The following is a 26,523-nucleotide window of genomic DNA, read 5'->3' as shown; positions in this document are numbered from 1 at the left end:
CAGGGAGAAGACCCCGGGACCATTGGAAGCAGTCGAGGATGCAGGGGAATTGTGGGTGCCATGGTTAGTTTTACCATACAGGCTTCAGTCGTAGGTTGCAGTGCCTGTTCCGTTTGCAGAGCCTGCAAGCAAAACCCCTGGAAATAGCGGTGCGCAGAAAACACATGCAACAACGTTGGAAGAACCCGCTGAAGGCGACCCAGGAAGACATGAATAAACATGCAGCAGTAAGCACAAATGGTGACCCTTAAAACAGGCCAAGAAATGCTTTGCTAGAGAATGCTGAAAGGCCCCACAATGAGGAGTTGCAGATGCCCAGGCCAGGATTCTCCATGAAGGAGCAGATGTCTGAGCAGCAGCAGCAGCACCACCACCACCACCACCACCACCACCACCACATGGATTCCCAGAGACAGGAGTTCCCACTTGTGTGTTGGGGGATTCTTGGTCCAGGAGCTTCAGGGAAGAACAAGTCTGTGGTGGGGGTAAATAGATTGTTCCCTTTGTTTCTTGGGAGGGTACCACCCAAAATGAGTTTCCTCTATTCATGAAGAGTGACAGAGTTTCACCTCAGGAAGATAAGGAGTAAGGCGCACAAGCAACCAGGCAGGAAGACTTAGCACGGTCGCTCTGATGCATCATGATCAGATTCAATGGTCTACTGAAGCAATGGTATACTGCCTCCCAAACAGCCTCTGTGAACCATTAAAAGCTTTGGTACCCATCTAATGAAGGGTGGCAAGCAAAATTCATTTTTCATCAGCACAGATCCTTACACATGAATTTACTTAAAACATATACTGGTAAAGAGCCCTCCACAAAGCTTTCCATGTCCGTTAGTGTGGGTAAAAAGGCTTCCACGTTTCAAATAATGTATTTTCTCAGCACAAGAATAATACATAGTTTGCATAGTATGCAGAGGTCTCTGTAGGGTATCCTGAAATTACAGGATGCTTACTTTTACAAGGCTGTCCTTTTTTTCCTCATCGAGGATACAGGTCATTCATTATACTGCAGTCTGCATACTGAAAGATGTTATTAGAAGCTTTGTAAACCTGGACAATAACCTTGTCTTAACAGGGGAAAATGCGGTATATAGAGAGAGAGGCAATGCCAATACAGCAAATGGTGTGTCGAGGAGCCACAAGACAAAAAAGGGCGGGGGTTACAGGGAAGAAAAGGCCTTGTGTCATTCAGATCGTGCAAGTGCAGTAACATGAAGTGCAGTGGGGTGGGGAGGATGCCGGTCAAGGTGGAAGGGATAATGCTAGGGTGGGAGGAACGTGCAGGGCAGAGCAGAGGCATTCAAGTGCAGGAGGAGGAGGGGAAGAAGAGGGTTCCCTGGGGCTAGGCAAATGCTAAGGGGAGGCCAGGTGGCAAATTCCATGGAATGCAGGGAGTCTAAGGAGTGAGGACCACATGCTAAGTGGGAGGACAGGGGTGGACCAGGCCCGGTAGGGATGCACCCCCCCCACACCCCTCCCACCAGGCTAGTCAGGGGAAGGGGGCCCGGAAGGGAAAGTGTAGGTCGGGGGAGGGGTGCTGGGGTGAGGAGGGCCTGGTACCCTGTAGGAATCAGAAGGGGCCAGGCAGCCAGACAATGCGGCAGAAGGGGGCATTAGCAGGGGGGGGGGGGGAGGAAGGAAGGAAGAAAAGAAAAGAAAAGAAAAGAAAAGAAAAAGGAGAAGGAGGAGGGTCTGGGGAAGCTTCCGGAACTTCGTGAGATCCGGCTCAAGCTGAGAGGGGCAGGGAGGCCATTCAGGAGAGAGGCTACTGCCAAAGAGAGATCTACTCCCCACCCCCTGCTTGGCAAAGCATCTGATCTGTACAGAGTGGGAGCAAGAAGACCAAATGGCTCTAGCAGGGAGGTATTTATGGAGAGGGTTGGTTGTAGCGGGGTACCAGGCACCAGAAAGCCTTGTGGATGATGCAGGGTCTTTAACTTGATCCTCGCAGCCACTGGGAGCCAGTGGATCGATTTTAGGGCTGGAGAGATGCGGTTCCTGGGCTTCAGGCCAAGGATAAGTCTTGCAGTCCTATTCTGGATTAGTCGATGGGAGGATAAAGGTAGATTGAGGAAGAGGGTGTTGCAGTAGTCCACCTTCGAGGACCAGAGCTCTGGAGAAATTGAGTTTCTGGGGGAAGTTGAGAATGCCTCCGCGGAGGTCCAGCTGAAAGTGGGCCTTCTTGGCAAGGTCCGCAATATGAGGAAAGAGAGGAGTCGAAGATGACACCAAGGTTTTAGCCTCATAAGAAGATGAGGGGAGGGGGCCCACAGCGCGTCTCCCCCCCCCCCCCACTAATTTGCTGATACAATACATTCTTGCTTGGCCGTAGCCTCCTATATTCTTGTAGAGACTGAAAAGCACCTCAACCCTGCACAGCTCCTGCTATTCCAGCACAAACACTTGCACGTAGCACTGCCAAAACCAGCATCACCTGGAACTATTCCAATAGCGGCAACCTGTGAAAGCCCCTCAGTATTTTAATGCAGAACCCCTTGCTATTTAATTTCTGCCCAGTCATGGCTCTGCCAATTAACCTTATCCCTAAATTGTAGCATCCATGCTATGCCTATAAAGCACATAAACTGTCATCTTAACTTGCAGCAAGACCTTATTCCAGTACTCCAACCTCGCATGACAGTTCTGCCAATGCACGTCAATCTTGAAATGCCCCATTTTGTTGTAGTTCTGGGACCTACATTCAGGTCAGATGCCTTTGAGCAGGCCCCCAGCACCACCTTCTCTTCCACTGCAGGAAACCACAAGCAGTTTGGCCAACGTAGCCATGGTTTGAAGTGCTTCTGCAGTTACTTTGGTAGTAACGCTGGTGTTGCTTATTAGGAGTCTCAATGCTGCTTCTTAAAATCGTTTATGGCTACAACCAAAACACTGCAATGTTCTATAAAGATTGTCATACTGCCATGCTCCAACTCCGGAGAGGTCACCCCCATTGTCGCATTGGGGATACACTATAAATATTAACTTGTTCCAGAGTATTTGAGGGCAGTTCTGGAATTCAAGGCTAGAAACCTCGGAACAGTATTCTCTCAAAGTCAGAGAAAGAAGCATTGTATTGCATTTGTGCCAATAAGCCATTTGAGGCACTGCAGAACTCGCATGTACCTTGAAGTGAAACATAACACTCCATAATACTCCAAATCCCAGTGTTGTCTTAAAATGTCTCAACTTCGAGTGTGGCAGCAGAAGACCAAAGGCCTAATTCCAGACTTTCCTGCTTAACCAGATTTGTGCATCCTGTACAGAGGATTTCAGTCTCCATGAGCTAGAATTCCATTTTCTTCAACAAAAAATGAATGTGCCTAGAAACTGTAAGGGTGCAGAGGTAAGGCTTGGACACAATGGTGGCATGTTTTGGATATAGACTTAAAGGAATGTTGAGAAAATGCCACTCTATCCCTAAAGCTAAGAGGGCTTTCCCTGCCTCAAAGAAACTAGTGAAATTGTCAGGAAGTCCGAAACTAAATAGTACATCACCATCGTGGCCCTGAAAACCTACTCCTGTCCCTAACACTATTAATGTAAGATAACTGCACAAGGAAGATCTCTTCTCAAAGAAAAAAAAGCTTTCCTTGTGTTTTGAAACAGAAAGGTTCCCAGTCGGTGGTGGTAAAAAGAGATGCAAAATAATGTTCCAAAATGCACAATTCCAAATGCTAGGGTTCTGTTAATTTCCCCTGGACTTCTTGTCTTAAGTTGCTAGATATCTCAATCTCATTGGGTGCGGGTCCCTGACTCGCAATACTTTACACGGCTTGGTTTGCTCCTCTGCCAAGCAAGTGTTTTCTCTTCTACTTTCTCTTTTCGACTCTCAAGAGTCCCAAACCCTCTCTGCTTTAAACTTTGGCTTCACATATTGGTGTGAGTCTCAGACGTGCAATGTTGCATTGTATCTACTTGTTTCACTCTCCTGCAAAGTATACAACGGTCTAATTTCATTCAGGGTCCCAGACCCCTGCTCTTCAGTTTCTGAGCTCACCCCAATGCTACCCCATGACCTCCGACAGCTCCCAGGCAACCCGTGTACCAGTTTGCTTCCTTCTTGGTGGTAATGGTGGTTCCGGAGCAGCTGTATCCTCCTGGAGGCTCCAGTAGCGTTTGGGCGTACAACGGGGTCTGTAATGGCCCTGCAGACTGAGGCTTCTCTCCGGCTGAGCTTTAGGTCTCTTCCCATGTCCGTGCACGTCTCCCACCACTCCTCCCGTATCAGGAGGAGGGTGGATATCATTTTTTTTTTAAACTTCAAATCTTCTCGGTTTGTTGTCAAAGACATCTGGAAACTGATCTAACAGTTATGTATGTCTGGTTTCCTACTAGGTAGTAGCTCAGTAGGGACTGAATTAATTCTATTTGCTTAATTGCCAGCAGACTTGCCATCACTACAGAAGTTGTTTCAGCTGGGTCTTTGTCCACTCCTTCAACAGATTGATGTGATAAATCTGTGCTTTGGCCCGTCTATCTGGTTAGAACACCTTCAAAATACAGGGTCCCGCTTGTTCCAAAACTTCATAGGGACCATGCCAACAGGAAAGCATTTATGTTCCGAGGTGGGAAGGAATACCAATACTTTTGACCAATAGAAAAGCAACAAACAATGGTGTTTGTCATAATTGGCCTTTTGATGTTCTTGGGATCTATTAAGATGGGAGCAGACTATAGATCCAACTACGACCATATGTTTTCAGACGTTCAGTGGTCTGGGATAAGGGTAACATCGCCTCTTCTCGTTCTTTGCATGTTTCTCCTACCATATTGTGAGAATCCTGATGGTATTCGTACAGCTACTCCCTCTGGATCTTCCAGTCAGGTGACCAGTGAAGGGCCATCGCTTTTGAATCCCGATCCTGGCGTTGGACAAGCAAGGGAGGATCACCGGAGTGGAGGGTCACGAGGGATTGGGAGGAAAATACCCAAGGGCGAGACATGGTATTCCCCATTCCCAATAATACCCCAACCCACTCTGCCTTTATGGGGTATTTTCAATCCCATCCCATCTCCTCCTCCCCATTTCCAACAAATACTGAGACGAGGAAGATGCAACTAAGATCAGTGAAGATTATCCATAGAAACATGGGGAAAGTAAGGGAAACCTAATATAGAAAGAACTCCAGTTGTCCCACTAATAGACTCAGGCAGGGTCAGGCATTTGATAATGACCACTCACAACTGACTACACTTGACTGTTCAACTATAAAAGGTGTGGTTTTTCACAGAGCAATAAGCGAGCTGGGGATGCGGTCCGAACCGGAGAAGCCAAGGAGCAGAGAGCAGCAGGAGTTGAAGCCTGGAGGAGAACAGCGTGCCGAGATGCTGGCACAGTGTTTGTGAGGTGCTGCAGCGTGGCTAGGGAGCCAGAGTAAGGCAGCCTGCATCCTGCTGGTGGCGTTCGGTACAATCCCCTTTCCATTGGAATGTTTTTTTCTGTCCCAAGGGTGTCTGAGGAGCAGGTGGTTAGACCGTGACCTCAACCCTTTGTATCCAGAGGGGCCGCTTGTTATCCCAATGTACCCAGTGAGTGAGAGAGAAACTCAGGAGCGTGCGTTTTAATCAAGTGGAGCGGGAGAAAGACACAGTTTTAAAGCTGCACGGAGCAGACAGTGAGATAAAGTGTACGAAGGACAGAAAGTGTAAAAACTAATAAGTATAAAAAGAAAAAAGGGAGTTGCGCTAGCGGTGTGGAAGAAAAGTAAAGGGAAAGAAATTATTTAAAGAGTGCTAAGAAGGATAAGTGGAACAAAGTAATTTAAAGAGCGCAAGGTAAAGAGAGGATAGTGTGCCAAGTGTGCAGGAAGCACGAGAAAGAAACGGACATGTGCAAGAGTGCACGTTAAGGGAAAAGAAAGCACAAGAGGCACAATAAGAAAGCAGAGGAAGTTGCAAGAGTACACAGTGGAACAAGGGAAGAGCAAAAGGGAAAATTCAAGTGCGCACAAGGAAGAAGCAAAGGATAACAAGAAAAAGGTGAAATGATTTAAAGGAGGCGCAAAGAATAAAGAGGGGTTACAGATCGAAGTGGTCATGCCTAGGAGCATCAAAGAACTAGGTGGTTTCAAAGTCTCCGATTGCACCCCACAAGTAAAGTGTGTGCGAAAGAACTGAATATAGGTACACCCGACAAGCTTAACTTGTGTTTGAAACCCAAATAGGCCCTACGGTTGGGGAAGGGAACCCAAGCTAACAAAGTGGAATACCTATTGTTCCATGATATGGCCAGACAAAACTGAATTTTGTGTTGGAAACTGAAAGGGGCCTGAACTTGGGGAAGGGAACCCCGAGAGGCCTAGTAAGTTGGAGACTTACGGTTTTGTAGTGTTGAAAGGATTGAAGCTTGGGGAAGGGAGTCCTGAGAAGTGTCAAAAGGAACAATTATATTTCTTTTGTAGTTTTTGGAACTTGGGACAAGTTGAAGCTCGGGCAAGGGAACCCTAAGGAACCAAAGACACTGAAAGTATGAGAATATTGCAAGGGCTCTGTGGACAAGGTCTTACGAACAGCCCTTTCTGATTGAACTAATTTTTTGTGACATTGGCCAAACTACACCTGGTGAGAAGACCATCTGAAACCAACCTTAGTTTCCTATTATTTTGTTTGGTCACCGTTTCTTTCCTTTCTTAAAGACTACCCATCACATTTAGTAAAGAGTGAGGGCAAGCATAGGTTTAGACAGACTTATTTTGGACTATTAGACATCGACAGCCTTTACATCAGTTAAGGGTAGCATCCCTTTAGAGTGTCAATTAGGCATTACACCAATCCGGGAACCTTAGTAAATAACGGTTTTGAAACTTCAGTGTCTCTCTTGATACCATGCTTGTCTCAATATTGAGAACATCCCTGGGGTCTCGCCCATTCAGAAGCTAAAATGGGGACAAGCCCAGAGAGGCTTGCAGGGTCTTTCGAATAGCAAATAGGGCCCAGGGTACCATAGTGTCCCAATCCCTCCCATCTGCTTCATCCAACTTTTTAAGCACAGTTTTCAAGGTTTTATTAAATCTTTCTACTAGTCCATCAGTTTGTGGCTGATGAAACTGCGGTCTAAAGGTCTTGATTTGTAGAACTTTTTACCTCAGCCCTAAACCGGCTCATTAAAGTGGATTCCTGGTCAGTTAGGATTCTGTTAGGAAAACCTACTCTGGAAAAGAAGGGAAGAAGGTGTTTGAGGATTTTGTTGTGTAGTATTCAACCTCATAGGGAAGGCCTCTGGGTATCTGGTGGCATAATTTACTACCACTGAGATATATCGGTTCCCTACTTTGGAAGGTTCCAGAGGGCCAACTATGCCCATTCCTATTCTTGAAAATGGGACATCAATAATGGGAAGTGGTTGTAAAGTAATTTGTGGAGGGAGTAGGAGTACTGGTTTTCTGATAGGAGGGGACAAATGAGAATAACGTTTTTGACCTCTACATACACCCCATGCCAATAGAAGCGTTTTAATATTTGGGCCTGTGTCTTGGTGGTCGTCCAGCTGTGAGGCGGGCAATTTCTAGAACTATTCTATGGCTGCGTGGTACTGCAATTTGAGAGCAAGGGGTCCCATCCTGTCCGACATCACCCCTATAGAGTGTCCCGTGCCTAAGAAAAATAAATTAACCTTCTTGGTTTCTGCCCTCTTCCTCAAGAATAACCTTGGAGGAGGGCCTCTGCTAACAAGGGATCATTCCTCTGGGCGAAGGCTAAATCATTAAGGATTTCAATATGTTCAGCAGGGGGGAAATCTTTCACCTTGGGGCCAACTACTGGTTGCATGTCTGCCTCCCTGAAACCTTTAGTTCATCTCTCAGCATCACCTAGTTGAGTTGTCTCTACTATTCTGGGGAACAGGGCCTTTTCTAAGATACCTTGGTCTACCTTGACCCCCAGTTTTAACAGGATAGGTTGTTTGCCATTGTTTTGTACTAGTATTTTAACATCCCCTCTAAAGTCTGGGTCAATTACACCCGCCATTACATCTAGGCCAAACTCCCATGCCAAGCCAGACTTAGAGGTCAACCTGATGTAAGGCTCAAACACAAGGGTGGCATGTTTTTGGATGTAGACTTTTATTAATTAAAGAAAGGTTGGAAAAATGCCTCTATATCCCTAAAGCTAAAGAGAAGTTTCCCTTCCTCAAAGGAAACTAGTGAAATTGTCAGGAAGTCTGAAACTAAAAAGTCCATCACTGTCGTGTCCCAACTCCCTACTCCTATCCCGAACATCATTAATCTAAGATTACTGTGCAAGGAACATCTCGGCTCAAAGAAAAAAAAAAAAAAAAAAAGTAGTTTTCAAATTTTCAAAATGCAAAATTCCAAATGCAAGGGTTGTGTTCCTTTCCCCTAGACTACTTCTTATCTTAAGTTGCTGGATATCTCAATCGCGGAGTGCAGATCCCCTTGACACAGCTTGGTTCGTTCCCCTGCCAAGAAAGTGTTTGTCTTTTGGGGTCGCTTTAAATTTGGCTTCACATATGGTTGCAGGTCCCAGACTCGCAATATTGCAGTGTATCCACTTGGTTCACTCTCCTGCTAAGTATACAACTGTCCCTCATTTGATTAAGGGTCCCAGACCCTGTCTCTCCATTTTCAGAGCTCACCCAAATGCTCCCACGGAGTTCTCACAAATCCTGGGGCAATCTGCATACCAGCTTGCTTCCTTCTTGGCGGTACCGGCGGTTCCCGGGCTGGTACCTCTCTTCTGGAGGCTCTGGTTCCGTCAGGCGTCCAGCAGGGTCTGCAATGGCCCTGCAGACTGAGGCTTCTCTTCTGCTGCGCGTTCTCCCTCTTCCGTGCTTCGTCTTGTGTCCGTGCAGAGCTTCTGCTATTCCTCTTCAGGGGATGGATCTCCCCCTCTCGTGTCTCTCCAGCGCTTTGGTTTGAGCCAGAGCATGAACCTGGACCTTCTTGGAACTCGTACATCAGACTTATGTATTACTTCAAGCCAATTATTGGTCTTTGCAAACTAGATTGCTCGCTCCACTTCTTGCAAGTGATCCTTGTACTCCTGGCCTTGTACTCCTGGCCATCTTCTTCGTCACAGTAACAGCCTTAAAGCTACATACATAATGCTTTGTATTATCTGGTTTTTCAGTGTGGTCATGCATGCCAGTTTTGCCAACTTGACAATATATATTAGCTCTATTCGGGGAGGGGACATGAGGATTTGGAGTTGGAAAAGGAGTTGGGTATGGTAAATCAGGGTGATACCGTGTTCTCTGGGGATGTCCGTCCCCAATACCATTGAGAGATTCCTTCCTCCCATGCGATCCTCCCTCGGTGTGTACCGGCCCCAGGGGGACTAGTGTACTGTGGAAACACCACCCTGACCCCATGGGAAAGGTCTTCCCCTATGGAAGAAGGGGCCACGTACTCACATTCATCACAAAACACTTCTTGGCAGTTCAAAGCATTCCATGAATTGAAAAGAAATTGGACATTCAAAAAGTCCATTCTCCAAGATACTTCTCGCCATATCTTACTAAATGAATTCCATAGCCAGAAGTCAGAACCTCAAAGGGACGGATTTTAAGTTCATCGTTCGCACTTATCAAAACATTTAACCATTTTCAGGCTGCTTGCATGCTTTTTTGGCTGGTGCAATATATAAAATCAAATATGGCCTTTCATAGGGGAAAGCACTGGGGCTGTGTCTGCATGAGTTCTCCAGCTGCAACTGGTTTTCTGAACCATAAATGGAGCACGATTGGATGGCAATTATCACCACCTCCTCCCTTCATGTCTTCAATTTGGTGCAGGACGAGCTGCATTTACCAGGAATAGCAACAACAAAATCAAGTTTTTATGCTCCAGTCCTTGACATTCTGCACAGTTGGTAATCAATCAATCCGAAGTCTTCACATCAGGAGGGGAAATCAGTCGACGGTAAAAATAAAATGTCTCTTTCACAAACAAGATCATCTTTGCATGCAGCCATCACAGCAATAGGAGGCCACCGTGTTGCGGTTTTAATTTAGATGCACAGAATGTACTGAGAGTGCAACAAATAAGTTTTTAAACTAACCCCTGCTCAGACTCCCCACCCAGCTAATAAAACACAATCTGGCTACTTCTCCAAGTTCACAAAGAAGCTTTGCTACAATATGAGCAACAGAAAGATGAGCCCCCTCCCCTCCTGTATTCCAAAAGATTTACAACCTTCTCCTTCAATGCCCCAGAACGTTTAGCCACTCTTTGTGCCCAATGCAACATTCCAGTGGTTCATCCACCATCCCTTAGCAGCGCAAATATTTTCCTTATTTGACAAAACAAAAAAGCAACCCAAATTTTGACAATACATATACCCGAAGGATCCATGCCCAACAGGTCAAATAGCCACATTAGACTTCAATTACATGAATGGGACCTAGATGGTGACACCGCTGAATGAGTTTCAATGGAAAGGTCCAAAAATTCATGCCAAAGGACCTTTCAGAGCCTTTCCAAGTGAACCGTCATACCAACCTGCGTGTGCGCGACGAACGGTTCAATCAAAAAGTTCTTCAACACACCTTTGGCTTTGGCGATCTGTGAATGGAAAACAAGAGGTCATATTAAAGTCAACTGTTCAGGACCTTCTAGCCCAATTACAAGTACATCTCTAATCTCTGCAGATTAGTTTAGGCGTGTGTTTTGTCTAGAAGCACCAAACTGCAATAAGGTGGCTTCACATCACCAGTTAATAGATACAGGGTTACACTTATTTTGGCCGTGATATGGTCCCTGTAAGTAGTGGTGTGAACAATATTCATCCCTTAAGCGATCTAATCAGGAAATTGAGTCAAACTAGTAGAACTATCCTTCCCGGGCTACTCTGATTTTCACATGGTTCCCCTCCCCATTCTTCCAATACAGTGTAATATAGAGCATAGCATCTTTTCACAGATTATGGCCCCAATCTGCACTGCCTGGATGCAGCTTGGAATGCTCTTATTCTGCATACATTCCACACGCTGAGCCAAAATGGAGCATAGTGTTGAGCCACAAGGTCAACCAGAACAGTGAAGCACCAAGCCAGGTTTGTGGCCTTCAAATGGCTCCCTTTATTGTAAGCAGGGTTTCATAATGGCTGTGAATACGGCATTCCATTTTGGAAATGGGTTACAAGATAGATGCCAAACTATTGCACATCCATATTGTTAGAATACACTGATGCGTAGCTTCTCAGGGAACAAGCTGGATTATCAGCAACTACAGTAGTACCCAGCCCTACAGATAAGGGGTAAATACTTACTCCCTACAAATAGGTAAATGCTTCCAAAAAATAAAAAGAGGAAGTAAACATACTCCCACCAAAAATAGGAAACAGACAGTTAGAACCTTGTGCCCCTGCTTTCACTGACACTGCTTCATTGATATGTTTGGACTAGTAGTGCACATAGTAGAACAGGAAGAAACTACTATTACTGCCTGATCAAGAAGTAAACAGGTATCTTTTAATGTGTATGGATAACTCGGTGCAAAGAAATTATAACAAACAAAAACATGTTTACTCTTTTATAAAACACTCCCAATGTGAATTTGAGTTACATTTTTACTCCCTAACAAATCATTTTACTCCCAACTTCAAAATAAATAGGGAGTAAAATACTTCCACTTCAAAATCTTATCTGGAGAACTGGTAGTACCAGAGGAATTCTGTAAAGAAAAATCCTGGAGGGGTGCTATTTATGGGTACACAATTATCCCTGGTGTAAAGCGGATGCCATGTTGCCAGATTAAGAGATTTGTTCTTGTATGAACAATAATGGCACTAAAAGCCCACATCCCAAGCTGAACGGTCTCATGGTGCTTCGAGATGGGTTATAAACCAACTCAGCGGTGGTCATTTTATCAACATCAGATAGAGACAATGTGGAATTGTGCTTCCCAGTTTGTGAGCCTACAACTTGCATGTTTCGGCACTAGCACATAAACCACTGGGCTATCTTAATAAAAAGGTACTTGTCCACTGTCATACACCCTATGTAGCAACAAGATATTCATCCACAGCTGGAATAGCCCGCATGTGCTGGGCCATGTTTTCAACTTTCTTGCAATCAACCTATAATTTGTTCAGGCAGTGGGAAAGTTTCAAGGTGCGACTCCCACAATCTGGATATCACCATAAGGTGATGGAAAGTGACTAGGATATGTTAATCGGTTTTTATACAGTGCCAAACCAATACCCTATTAGTCTCAAGCCTGCTATATGCATGTATACACCGAGTTATGCAATTCCATATAACCCACCCTATTTAAAGGCTATCCACAGAAATCTCAGAATTTCCTGACCTAGAGTGTCAAGCAAGAAGGCTGATGTAGTTGTTTTTTGCATTTTTCCTAAACTACCAATGGTTCATACTAAGAGCAGGGAAAATGTTAATGGAGAGGATGCAATGACTTCTGGCAAAACAGAAATCAACTGTGCAACTATGATTCGATGTGATAAAATTCAAAGTCATGCAAACACTACTCTGTGATGCCTGGAAAACCCCTGCAACCCCCCACATACCCCATACCCAATTAATACCCCTACCCCACTTACCATCTATTTTTCAAGAAAAAGTGCAAATGTTCGACGAAAAACACCCTACATTTCGGGTTCACAGTGATGATATTTGACATTTCCGTCCTATCCCATCCTTTATACTGTGCCAGCCACCACCCTGGTGATCTCCCAGCATGAAGCCTTGAGTCAAGACTCCAGTCAGGAGACTTGCTCTCCTCACTTTCCCCTTGTAAGATCTTCTTAATGTATGTCAAGTGTGATGCTTTAGCGTTTACTGGGCAACAACAATACAACCAAGAACAAAAAAAAGATTTCCGAAAACTGCATCACCCCATAATTTTGTGGCAAATGAATTCGCAGGCCAAAAATGCGGATGTTTTAACTGTGCATTTATACGTGGGAGGGCTTAGGTTAATGAATAATGCATGTGCAGTACGGGGGGGTCTGACCCTGCATATAATTGTTTTTCTTTTTACTCCATATGCTCCCTAGGATGCACAGAAAGCACAGTAGATTTCCATAGCTTTAATTTGCTTTTTACGACTGGGAACACATACACATTACACACTGCAGCAGACTGGCATTAGGAACACTAGTACTTGTTACTTTGTCTCATAATCCAGAATGACACTTTTAGACAAAAGCCCTCATTACAATTTTTCTGGTATTCTGATGGTAAATCTGCCAGAATACCACCATACGGAATTACTGTTACTGCCACTTGGTCCAGCGGAATAACCGCCACATTACAAGAGGTGATATGGTGGTATTGATCCCCATTACCATGAGGATTTCAGCAGAATTATCGCCAGCAGTAATTCTTCTGATTTCTTGGCAGTAAATTGGCGGAATTACCTCCAGGTTTTTCCTCCACCAAAGTTGTAGTACGATGGTGCGGTAATGCAGCAGTAATACTGCCCCCCCCCCCACCAAAGTACTTTTAATGAGGCCCAAAGTTTCTCACATATAGTTAGGTCTCTCTTCACTCAGATGGATTACTTAACCCAGGGTTCTGCAACCTGAGGCAGTCTGGATGTTTTGGACCATGATTTCCATCGTGCCTCACCACTGACAATTTTGGCTAGGTCCGATGGGAGTTGTAGTACAGAATAAGTCATTTATAACGTGCCTGTACACAAGTGTTTCTAGGCGCGACAAGACAAGGAGGGGGAAACAGAAGGAGGACAAACAATGATCTCATTAGGCCTTGTGTCATTCAGATCGTGCACGTGCAGGGAAAAGGGGAGGGGATTGATTGATTTATTTATAGAGCGCTTTACACCAAGGCACTGTACATTGGAACAACAAAATACAAGATAACAAGAACCAGTAACAGTGAGAGCAAAAATTTACATCATGAGTCATTCAATAAAACAGTGGAAAGGACAATTAACGGAAGGGGTGGGTAAAGGGGAGAGGGACTAGAAGTGGGGGGGGCGGATTGAAGGGAAAATGGAAGGGAGAGAGCAGGAGAAGGGGGAAAAGGAATCAGGGAAGGGGGGAGAGGAGAGAGCAGAGGGGGGGTTTCAAGGAGGAGAATAGATGAGGAGGGATTTAAGGGAAGTGCGAAATGAGGAGAAGCTTGTGGTAGAGCGGATTGTGAGAGGGAGAGAGTTCCAGTGCAGGGGAGCAAGGAGTTGGAAGGAGTGGAAACGGGAGGAAGCGCAGGGGGATGGAGGTACAGTGAGAAGGAAATGGTCAGCAGAACGAAGGGAGGGGGAGTAGAAGGAGAGAAGGGAGGAGAGAAGGAGGAGCAAGACCATGGAGGGATTTGAAGACAAGGCAGAGAAAGTTGAATTTTAGTTGTGAGTGGAAAGGTAGCCAGCCAAGGTAAGAGAGCGAAGAGGAGATGGAGTCAAAGGTGGTAAGGAGACAAAGGGTACGAACAGCCGAGTGGTAAACGGACTTAAGACGGGCAAGCTAAGATGCGGGAAGACCAAAGAGTAAAGAGTAAAGAAGAGCAGTAGAAGAGGCGGGAAAAGACGAGAGAGGAGATTAAGAGTTTGGAGACGTGGAAAGTAAGGGAGGGATGGATTTTTTGCGAATATTATAGAGGTGGTATCGGCAGGTGCGAGAGGTGAGTGAAATGTGTTGCAAGGAGTCAAAGAGAACGCCTAAGTTACGAGCTTGGGGAGAGAAAGGGAGATTGGAGGGAGGAAAGTGAATGAAAGGGGGAGGAGAGGGAGAAGAGAATTAGAGGGGAAGAAAAGGACTTCAGTTTTATCGGTGTTGAGAGAGAGAGAAAGCAGGAGGAGAGAAAGCAGGAGGACATCCAGTTCTTGATAGCAGTGAGGCAGGAGGAGAGCTTAAGGTGAAGGTCAGTCGTGAAGGAGGAGAAGGAGAGAGTTGGGTATCGTCCGCATAGAAATGGTGGGAGATGTCAAACGAGGAGATGACAGGCGCAATGATGGATGTGTAGAGAGAGAAGAGGCAAGGACCAATTACAGAGCCTTGGGGAACACCGTAAATAAGAGGGAATGAAGGAGAGGTCTGACCTCCCCATGAAACTGTGAAGGAACGGGAGGGGAGGTAAGAGGATAACCAGTTTAGGACATGGTCTTTAAACCCGAAGGAGGAAAGTGTGTGGAGGAGGGGGAGTGGATGATCGACAGTGTCAAAAGCTGCAGAGAGATCAAGGAGAATAAGGATAGAGGATTGCTTGGTATGTCGAGCAGAGAGGAGGGAGTTAAGGATAGAGGTGAGAGCAGTTTCAGTGGAATGTTTGGGACGGAAGCCAGATTGGAAGGGAGGAAGGAGAGAGGAAGTATTGACAAAGGATGAGAGTTTAGAGTAGGCAAGGCGCTCAAGAAGCTTATTAAGGAAAGGTAGAAGACAGATGGGTCTGTAGTTAGCAGTGATGAGTGGATCGGCAGATGTCTTCTTTAGAATAGGAATAATCGTTGCATGTTTGAAGGCAGAAGGAAAGATTGATGAGGATAGGCAGGAGTTGAAGAAAGTGGTGAGGGAGAAGTGCCAAGGGAGGTTGGGGGATATGGATAAGTGCAGGTGACTCAATAAGTGCTGCCAGAGGGTGGCTCTTAAGTGCAAAGAGAATGGACTGTAAGGTTACAGATAGAGACTCTTAAAGTGCTGAGGGACCCTGGAGGCAGCGTGAGGGCAACTGGACATGCAGGAGCCTGGGCCAGAGTTCAGGGGTGGCAGGGTGACCAGTGTGTGGAGCTATCAGGGACATTAGCTGGGGAGAGGAAGAGAGAAAGCGGAGGCGAAAAGGAAGGTCTTGAGTTGCTTCCGGAACCAGAGGTCGTTCTGCTCAAGTTTGAGAGAGGCAGGGAGGCTGTTCCAGAGAGAGGCCCCAGCCAGGAAAGAAATCTATCCCCCCATTCGCTGCTTGGAAAAGCTGCTGACCCTCTGAGAATTGGAGGTGGTTAAGCTGAGAGCTCGAGAAGGAAGAGGTTTAGGAAGAGAAAGTTGGAGGTAGTGCGGTCCCAGACCCCTGAAAGCCTTGTGGACGATGCAAAGGGTCTTGAATTTGATCATGGCAGCCACAGGGAGCCAGTGCAGAGATTTCAGAGCTGGAGAGATACGATCACTGGGCTTGAGGCTAAGGACCAGTCTCGCAGTCCTGTTCTGGATGAGTTGTAAAAGTGAGAGTAGAGACAGGCAGATTTAGAAAGAGGCTGTTGCAGTAGGCCAGCCCAGAGAGGGCCAGAGCTCTGGAGACAGTGGACTTCTGGGGGAAAGTGAGGAAAGGAAGAATACCTCCGAGGAGGTGCAGCTGGTAGTGGGCCTTCTTCGAAACATCTGTGATGTGAGGAGAGAGTGGAGTCGAAGATGACACCAAGATTCTTAGCCTCACAGGAAGGAGCAGGAAGAGGGCCCAGGATGGGCAGCCAGCGAGAGAGGAAAGGAGGAAGCAGTTGTCCCAAAGAGGTGGATCTCGGTATTACTGCCATTAAGGCAGAGATCATTAGCAGCACACAATTCCTGAATTGCGGCCAGACAGTCTGGCATGAGAGAAGGAGCAGAGGTAGTTGAAGGGAACCTGAAGGAGAGCTGGGTGTCATCCGCATAACACTGAAAGGTAGAACAGAATGTAGCGATGCAGTGGGCCAGAGGTGCCAGGTAATGGTTAAATAGCCAGGGAGAAAGGTTAGATCCCTGGGGAAGAGAAAAAGAAAAAGAGAAAAAGAGAGAGAAAGAGTAAGAGAAAGAAAAAGAGAAAGAGACAGGAGAGAGAGAGAAAAGACCCCAGTTGGACCTGGGAGGGTCGGTCAGTGAGAAAGGAGGTCAACCATGACAGGGCCTGACCAGTGATACCCAAGTTGTCACGGAGGCGATGGAGCAGAATTGCATGGTTGACTATCAAAAGCAAAGGATAGATCGAGGTGAATGAGGACAGAAGGAAGATTAGAGAGCAAGTCTTCACGGGTGTTCAGGAGAGCAGTTTCCGTACTTCTGGCAGCTCTGAAGGCTGACTGGTGGTCGTGGAGACAACCAACAGATTCGGTATGCAGATTAAGTTGGGAGATGGCCAGCTTTTCCAGGAGTTTGCCCAGGAAAGGAGTGACGAGATAGGGCGATAGTTAGCTGGAGAGGAAGGATCGGCAGCAGACTTCTCAAGAAGGGGGCGCACAAGGGAGTGATTAAGGGGGCAGCTGAAGGTTCCAGTGGCGAAGGAGCGATTGTAGAAAAAACGGCATTGGCTCGAGCCAGGGTGTCGACGTGGTCCTTGATGGTTGTGGATGAGCAGGGGAGAACCTGATTGGACTGGTCTAGAAACATCGTCAGGGGTGAATAAGAGAAAGGAGGAGGTGAAGCGCTCAAAGACAGGCCAGGTGTGGCAGAGAAGGAGGAAGAGGAAGAGAGAGTGGACAGGATGTCTTGAGTTTTAGTGGTGAGGCAATAGACTAGATGGGAAACCTAGTCACACAACCGCTCTCCGTTTGTACCCAGTCTGGGTAATTATATTCGAAAAAACAATTCCAAATAGTTTTAGTTTGGTTCTTCTTAATTTGAGAATTGTTCATAGAAAAATGAGTTCCAAGACTTTGTTTATGTAATATATATTCTCACAATTCTCACAGTTCTGTATAACACTTTTTGAATACGATGGAGTTCGATTACACTTGCCTTATATAGGTTATGTTTGACTTATAATGTGGATGTTTACATATGATGAGAGTATTTTTTCTATGTCTATGTTATGCACAATTTTTATTTTTTCCTTTTTATTATTCATGACTCAGCCCCTACAGCCCCCGTAATGGTTTTTCTTGCACCATTGTTGCCCCCAACGGCAGTATGCTGCCACTTGAATCACATTTCGCATCGCGCGGGTTCGCCCAGCGGGTTGCGGTCACGTGCCTATTTCACTTACTGTTTCCCTAGCAACGATTTCAGTCAGCGATGCACCACGGCTCGCTGCGTCCACCGCTGACACTATTCTTTGAACTCAGGTAACCGTTTCGGTTGTGGCTTCTTACACTCCGTGTACTTACTCTTTACAACCGCACCCACTGAAGTAGATTTCGCTTTTACAGATCGCACACTGGATTCCCTCCAGCATCCGATCGTGTTCTTTGCGAAAACATACGTCTGATACTGTTTCTTTCCTGTTTTAACGCGCCTGACTCCATTCTTTAAGCGAGGTAATTTTCTTCCACCTATGAGCTCATGACATTAATTGAATGATTGTAAACGCGAATCTGCACTGATTTCTATTTACTTTATTTTTTCTGTTTTTACATATTACACCTTGACTCGAATTCTTCCATTGGGGTATGTAACCATTATTCTTCTATGCGCTTTATGATCATTATGCTACCATTACATATCATTATGTATCTCTTGCTTTATATACATTGTATGCATTTTTGTTGATGTTATTGTTTCCTAAAAGTACAGACTTGCCCTGATGAAGGAGTTTTATACTCCGAAATGCATTGGCATTTTAAGTCTACTTGCATAATGCAACATGTCAGCTGCGTCCTCACTAAGATTTGATTAGTGATCATTATTTTGATTTTTTTGATAAAAGAATATATATTACATAAACAAAGTCTTGGAACTCATTTTTCTATGAACAATTCTCAAATTAAGAAGAACCAAACTAAAACTATTTGGAATTGTTTTTTCGAATATAATTACCCAGACTGGGTACAAACGGAGAGCGGTTGTGTGACTAGATTTCCCATCTAGTCTATTGCCTCACTTGTTTTCTTGGGTCAGAGTGACTCCAGACCCTTCTCAGCCTGCTCCCGCAAGTGTTTAGATATTTCTTTGCTAAAATTTAAAATACAAATACGGACTGAAGACGACAAATAATAATATTTACCCTGTGGTGCCCACTTATTTCTCTTTTTCTCGTCCCTCCTGTTTTGAGTTTTAGTGGTGAAATAAGAAGGCAGGGCCGTACAGAGGACCTGGGAGGGAACAGGAGAGGTAGAGACTGCAGAGGATTAGCCAGTTCCTTGCAGATTTTGAGAAGTTCGGTTGAGTTCTTAGATGCCGCAGAGAGGCAGGCTTGGTTGTAGGCTCCCTTCTTTGAGAGGACAGAGACTGTACTGCCTTTGGAGCAGTGGTCTGGAGAACCAAAGGTTCAATAGCAATGACTTCATTTCTCAGGTGTCTGCTCTTGCATTAATTTAGTCCAGTGTTGAAATTGACAATTTCTAGCTCGTTTCACAATTCTCAGCCCTTCTAAGGTTTTCAGCTCCGTCTCACGTTCTAGGACCCTTTCAGAGTGCCCCGTTCAGTCTTTATGCATTTATCAGGGTTGTCAGGAGCGTCTTGCTTCAACAACAGCATGCAGCATTCAAGTACTCCTAAAGCATAACAGAGTGATTTTAACACTCCTGCATGTCATGATCAAAAAGCACTTGGCAAGCAAGGGAACCACATTCACAGGAGCTGCATTCTAATATACAGTCATGTGCAATCCCCTTCATGCACCCTTTTCACTGGTGCACGGAAAGTACGCAAATATCAGGATTCCTATTAGGATTCTTAGAAAATCCCTGCAATAAAAATAAACAAAAAGATGGAGTGCTCGGTAAACCCATCTTGGCGTTTCAGCAGTGGAACTCCTTGAATGGCCTAGCTGCTGAGGGAATAGACGAGAGGGGCCTTTTAAAAATAAAAAATAAATATTAAAAAGAACACATTACATACTGGAACCTTTGTGCTGTCCTTACACCTGGAAAAAGATTTGCCCCCCACAATCCCTGCAGTTTAAAAGATTCTGTAAAGTTTAGCGGTTACTCCTGCATAGTTACAGGACTAGGGCTATCAAATTCGAGGGCAACGTGCAAAGAGGGGAAGCAATTGTCAGTATCTGTCAGCATGCCTCACGATACCACAAGTTGTGTCAAAATGAATTTCTAGACTCCAACTCCTCTGCTCTGGACCCACCTTCACCACTCTTTCCCAACCCTCAACATTCACTCCATGCTACTCACCGTGGTTTCTTTTCCTAGCCTCAGTTTGAGCCAGCTTTTCACCTGATCCAGGTTTAAATTCACTCCAACAAGCCCAAGCTTCCCACGACGTTTAATAAGCTGATCGGGCTTGACAACCAGGGGCTGCAGAAGTTGAGGGGGTGGGGGAAAGAGGGAGAACAAAAATAGGTGAAAAAAGGTTTTTCCTTAAAAGAACCTTAGTGGCACATTTAAATATATAAATAAAAGAAGGAAATTACAATGAGAAAGATACTAAGCTCCAGGATACCCAGTGGCAGCAACGAATGTGTAAAACCTGAAATAAATGGGACTATGCTTTCAGGTTCAAGGTTCAAACACTGAAGCAACCCCCGTTAAAAAAATGATTCGAGTTTTCAAACATTTTGTACCAACCCTTTTCTGACAAATTATTGCCAGACATTTGCCTGCAGTGAGTAGAGGCCGCTCCATCATGTTTCTGCAGTGCAATTGAAGCATTGCTGGAGTCTTCTCAGGAGGATGCCAACGTGACTTGGCCTCTCCACTGCTTAAACAGCATCAGAACGCCCTCACCCAAGCAGCACTGGCAAAGGATGGTTGCCAACATTGAACGTGGCTTGCTCCTTAACACATCAGAACAAGCCCAGAGACATGGTAGAGTAAACATTGGTGTCTGCGATAGCAAAAATCCTACTCATCCAGGCAGGTTCTTGCTGCCTGCAATTCTTTGTCATGTGTTTCCACACGCAGAGGTCCACACAACCAAGTTAGAGATTCCCCCCCAATACCGAGAACTCTGATGCAACACAACCTTTCAACATGCCAATAATTACTGATTGCTGCATCTTGACCTCCAACTGGCAATGCAAACAACAAATCCCTGTTAGGACAGTTTTTCTAAAGTGCAACTAAGGGCTTCATAAAACTATTCATCTGAAGCAGTACATAAATACACTCTTAGTAGAAGGATGTATGATCTGAGACCATTTGGTAGCATAGACAGAGCAGCCAGGCTCATTTTAGGAGGGAGCGGGGCAATAGCTTGGAACAAAGAAATTGTAGCATACAAATGGTCCAAAGAAACACTTAAGCACCAAGTATTGTAAAAATAAAGGGTTTATTTAAATACAATTAGACCAAGATAAATGGTGGGTACGTAATTATTAGATCATATAAACACAATCATAAAAACCAACTCAATACCTACGGTATGCAAACCAAGGTATAACCTTATTTAGAGGAGCCATAAGCAAGTTAAGGTGAGGAAAAACCCAAGGTTATACATTCAGGATAGTAATATACTATTCTTGGGGAATAAGACTAGGTTATATATACTTTTAGAATACAATTAGTATTTCAAGGGTAGCTGACCCCTGTCAGTCATGCAGTGACATAGTTCTGAAATCATATAATTAACCAACCCTGTTACAAGTATACTCCTTGCAACTTTACTTTTTAGAACTCAGTTTAGAGCTAGTAAATCAACTCATACTTTCTGACTCATACCCACCCCCCCCCCTATTTTTGAATGCACTAAGCAAGTCAAGGAAAGCAAAACCCAATTACACTTTAAGAAAGACAATGTATTTCAAGGTAAGTAATTGACTAGGAGTATTTTAGAAATCCTCTAAGCAGTTCCAGGGAAAGCACAACCCTGTGTTACAAGTTTAGAAGAGCAGCACCTATTCACAGTAAGTAAGCCCCTAAGAGAGGCTTCAAACAACTCATAAAACAAGTATTAAGTTCAAGACTGTTTTAGGTCTGTATAAAAGCATATCAGGAAAAGCAAAATCCTATGGTACACTAAGAATGACACTCTGTTATTCAAGGTAGATAAACCCCATTGGTAAGCTTTTACACTCATTCAGTTAAGCAATGATACAACAGTACCAACACATACTCTGAATGGTGTCCCACATTTTAAAAAGTAAGTAAAGGAGCAACCAGCAACTTAAAAAGGTAAGTAACATGTAAACACGGTGTACCTTTTCTATTGAAGAGATTCAGTTACTACACTAACTCTTTGACAAGTACCTATACACTTGTTATACTTTCAAGACAGAATCCTTATCACAAAGTCCTTCCCTAGTCTATAGCATGCGTTTCTCAGAGGCAGAAGAAGAACCTTAGTGGTTTAGGTGCCAGCTGTAGGCAGGTCAGTATAGGGTACAGTTGCAGGAAAGTCAAAGTTCCAGAGGAATCTTCTTAAACAAGTAAGTATTAGCTTCAGAGTTAGATAAAGGGTTCAGGGACTTCAGAGAAGGCTCCTTATATGCATTCCAGGCCTGGCAAGTGGTATGGGCAAACTCCCAACCACACAAATCACCCCTTCGGCCTCACAGGATGCACACCAGACTCAAGATAAGTATTACCCCAGACCACACAGTACTTTAGGAGAAACAAAGCACTTCGGAGTGGATGCCTTCAGGATGCAGCGGCACAGGACCCGGTCCCTGGATTCCTGTTTGGGAGATGAAAGAACTGGATGAGAACTTCCAGCAGCAGTCAGAGGAGGCTTCCATCAAAGGTTTCTTCACATAATCGTGCGGCTCTGTGGATTTGGCACCTTTTTACAGCAGCCAGATGAAGAACAAATATTGCCAGTCGGATTCTCTTCACTCTCTCGGACCTGCACTCTGGTGAGGGGACTGCAGGGATTTGAATAGTGTCTCTGGGGAACCAGCAGGAGCCCACCAAAGTTTCAGCGAGGTTTCGGAATACCATGCAGTGCACTCAGGCTCGATGTCCCAGGAGATTGGTGGTTTGCAGCCAAGCAAGGTCCAGCACGTCGTGAGAGGACTCAAAATGCAAGTCTTCTTGAGACTAGTGGATCTCACCAGCCTCTGGGTAGGAGTCGTTGCATTGGGGACCCCCAGGTCGATTGGAAGGAAGGGTTGCATAAGGTTCCGGTTACACAGAAGGCTCTCTGGTCACTGAAAAACACAGAGTTATTTTCTTCATCTTCCTCTTTGGATTCAGCGCCAGTGGTCGACTTGTCAGCAGCTTCCAGGTATGCAGTATTTTTCAGGAACTACAGCACAACATCTGCAAACTCTGTCTGCAGTTTACAGAAAGGGGCGGTCTGGCTCTCCAGTCAGGACAGTCAGCCCCCCACCCCCCATTCGGACTTGGTTCCTTTTAGGCAAGGTAAAAGAAAAAAAAAAAAAAAAAAAAAATAATAATAGGACTGGAGTTTTGGATTCCTCCCTCGCTTCCTGCCTTCTCGGACACTCTGGAGCCTAGGCAGGGAATACAAAGGATTCCAGCTGAAGACAAAACTTCCATCAAGGTCGTTCCAACCTGGAATGGCAGGGGAAGATCTCAGAAACAAACAATCACATGGGAAATGGGGGGGGGGGGTGACGACCAAGGAGCTCACCATTCTAGAAGAATGGTGACCATTCTGTGCATTAACTAGGCTGATTTAACAGCTTGCAAGTAATGAGTAACAGTCTCTGCCATGCAAGTAAACTTGTAATTGCAACTAATATTTTACCAGGTAAGTCTATCCCTCCAGCACTCCACCTAATGTGGGGTGTGCTGGCTCACTTAAAATCATTGTAAACGATATGTGAATCCCACTTCCTTCTTGGAAACAGTAGTTCACCCATGAAATATTAGGAGAATTAAAAGGAAGCAATTGCATTTAAAATGAATGTGCTGCCACAGTAGATCACAGCCAGTCCAAAGTTATAGGAAACCATAACTCCAATCACACACTACGGAGAGACATACAAAGAAAGGTCACACATAAAAAGAGTAAACCAATAGTTAAGAGGGGGAAAAGATTCCCACTCACCTAGGGACAACGTAAAATAATTATCAAGTCCAAAAGGTTCTGGGGCTGACACAGGTCAGGCTGGTTATCATAAAGATGAAAATCTTAACCAACACTCATCCTTCCAAGACTAAGGGATGGGAGGACCTAATCCACTCCTGGATGGATCTCATGTTACAGTTGGTTAACCTACTGTGGAGTCATTAGAAATCTTTTTTGCAACTCTTTGAGATTAGTTGGATAGTTCTTTAACAAACTATAGGACCTGCAATCTTTGTTAGGCACTTTACCTCTTTTTAAAAAGAAGGGGTCTGAATTAACAGATCCTCAAGAGAGGTTTCAGTTCTTGAACCTGCAATAGGCTTTTTAAAGGGATTCTTATAAACAAGTCCCATGGACCTAGAGGGGTCTCCAGGATTCCTCACCACTTCTCCCTCTGGAGCAGGCTGGGTCTCAGGTATTTTAGTTGGAGTAGTAGTGGTAAAGCATGGTACATGCTTCTACTTCATCAGAGATCCCAGTTTACCTTGGTTAGGGGTCCCCTACTAACACTAGGATTTAATATTGGGTCTCCAGTAGAAGATCCAGCCGTCTCACAGTGTTTAGCCTTAAACTTCAGTTTTCTACCAACTCTGAGAACTACCAGTCAAAGGCCTAGAGAGGTTTCCAATTTTCCAATCCACCTCTTCCTCAGAGGCAGTGTGGTTCAAAGGCTTTACATTTGGAACTGAAATGGTAGAGCATGGTTTAGGCTCCCATTTCCCTTTAATTCTAGTTGTTGGTTTGTCTGTTAGAGGTTGCTCTCCTAACATTAGGACTAACGGTGGGGTCCTCTGTAGAGGATCCCACAGATTTAGAATTGTCTGTTGAAACAGAGAGCCTAGCCCTTTTAGAACACCTATCCATCTCTCCTGTAGGAGCAGATGGAGCCACAGGGTTTTTTTTAACTGAAGGCCTAGTAAGAAAGCTAGGTTTAGATTTCTTGTATTCTTTGTTTTTCAGCTTTTCAGGCCTGGAAGTTTCCTTCTGGGCACTCTGAATTTAGGGAGAAAACGTAATTCCTGCCTCTGGGTCACATTTCCACCTAGCCCTAGTGGGTTGGCCAACAACATCAGTCGTCCCTCTGGGTCACCTCCACTATAAGTGGATTTCCGGGTGTATCCAGCTTTAGAGTTTTATGAACCACTTGCACTGTAAGTGGATTTTCAAGTGGTTCAGCTACTTCAGAGTTAACTGACAGTGCCTTTGTGTCAATGGTAGGACACCATTCTGGGTTTCTGACAGGAACAACTAAGTTCTTGTCAGCCCTCTGAATTGTCTCCACAGGTTGTGGGAGATAGTCCAGGTTTTGAGATTCAAGGATTACCTCTAAATCCTGTGAGGTTTTAGGGGTTTTAGTCACCTTAGCCTCAGATGTGGTCACATCAGTTACCTTTACGGTGGTACTACACCAAAGTAAAAGTTTAATAGAAACACTGAGGTTTTTAAATCAGCCACTCACCACTTGCTTGGACACGGTGGGCTAACGGCATTTGTGACAGTGTCAGAGACCTGACTTGCATGGGGATGCCCTTACAGCGTCCCATCCAGGCAAAAAGGTTCAGGTTGAAGAAACCTTATGCAACTATGTGGGAGCAAAGTGAAGGTTGTGCGGCGGACAGAGCATACATTCTCTTAGTTAGGTCCGATGCATATTAGATACTCACATATAGCAACACAAAGAGCAACAAATGTATTAATGTTGGGGTTCCAGAGGTCATAGATAGGACAGCATCATAGGGCCAGTGTTTAGTTGATGTACTGTAGTGACGTAGTATAGCGTGATGTGCGGGAAGGATTGAAATAGGCAGAAGATGATCAGCAAGGTAGTGTGTTAGAAGCGAGGTCAGTGTATTAACTTGGCAGAAATGTCATCATTTCTTTTATGTTAAGCCCTAGCACACAATGAACAGAAGAGAACACAGGCCTCGGTAAGGAGCTGTGGCTCTGGTAGTTCAGCTTCAAAAACAAATACCCTTTCCTGTTCCCCAGCAGAGAAGACAAGGTCAGAGGCACCTATAGAGCGAAGATAAGCACAAATTGTATGCTGCTGCAGGGCCTGAACGTGGTGGGAACAAAATGTTAGTTGGTAGAAGAGCAGAAAGGGATGCGCCCTTTTGAAAGACAAATTCATGAGAATAGTGCATGAGGCTCTGTGGTGCCAATGAGCCAGGCAAAGATTTAGAACACTTCTGCCCTATGAATTATACCTTGACACACAACTTAAGCAAACAAATCCATGAAATTCAGACTCTAGAGCAGTGCCCTGGTCATGTTATACCTGGGCACCTGGAGTTGGGAGTAGAGAAGAGGGAAGCCGTGTCTGGAACCTCTTGCGATGCGTCCTTTGGGACAGAAGGAGCAGAGGTGATGCCAATACATTTAGTACAAGGTCGGGGCTGCAGCTTGTATACGCCATGGCATCTGGGTTAATGAGGAAGCCCATTAATCAAAAGCAAATTTTGCCTTGCTAAATTACTTTGATCGCATCTAGAACAGGAGGGTGCACATCACGTGATGATCCCAAATGTACTAACCTATTGATAAGAACCCACCAATCATAGTCCTTTTCAAACCCAGGTATATGTAGGGGACCACCTGTCAAGGGAAATGAGGTAGCATAGATGGGGCCAATCAGTCAAGGGACAATGGGGGGGAGGGGAGGGTGGATTAGCATGTTCTATAGGTGGTAGCCAATGAGGGTGGTGGGATTATGCTCTACTATCGCATAGTATTGTTAATTTGCGGACATCTGCGCTATATAAACTGTAACCCTTTGACATAAGGAGAGCTCTCTGTCAGTTTGTTTCTACGGGACCAC

The 26,523-nt window shown here is 45.0% G+C and overlaps 1 protein-coding gene across 4 annotated transcripts in view; it reads right to left on the bottom strand.

The window, feature by feature from the left end:
* The window catches only part of ACLY (ATP citrate lyase), a 434,227-nt gene that overhangs the window by 331,173 nt on the left and 76,531 nt on the right, over positions 1–26,523 (bottom strand). For all 4 annotated transcript variants that reach the window (XM_069634496.1, XM_069634498.1, XM_069634497.1 and 1 more), the window contains exons 3-4: positions 19,907–20,029; positions 10,463–10,525 (exon numbers count right to left, since the gene is read on the bottom strand). In XM_069634496.1, coding sequence (XP_069490597.1) covers positions 10,463–10,525; positions 19,907–20,029 — 186 coding nt within the window. The remainder of the gene's footprint in view (positions 1–10,462; positions 10,526–19,906; positions 20,030–26,523) is intronic.

Source organism: Ambystoma mexicanum, chromosome 13, assembly GCF_040938575.1.
Source record: "Ambystoma mexicanum isolate Mex_15411 chromosome 13, UKY_AmexF1_1, whole genome shotgun sequence".
Lineage (NCBI taxonomy): Eukaryota > Metazoa > Chordata > Amphibia > Caudata > Ambystomatidae > Ambystoma > Ambystoma mexicanum.
This window is presented reverse-complemented; position numbering and strand designations above follow the sequence as displayed.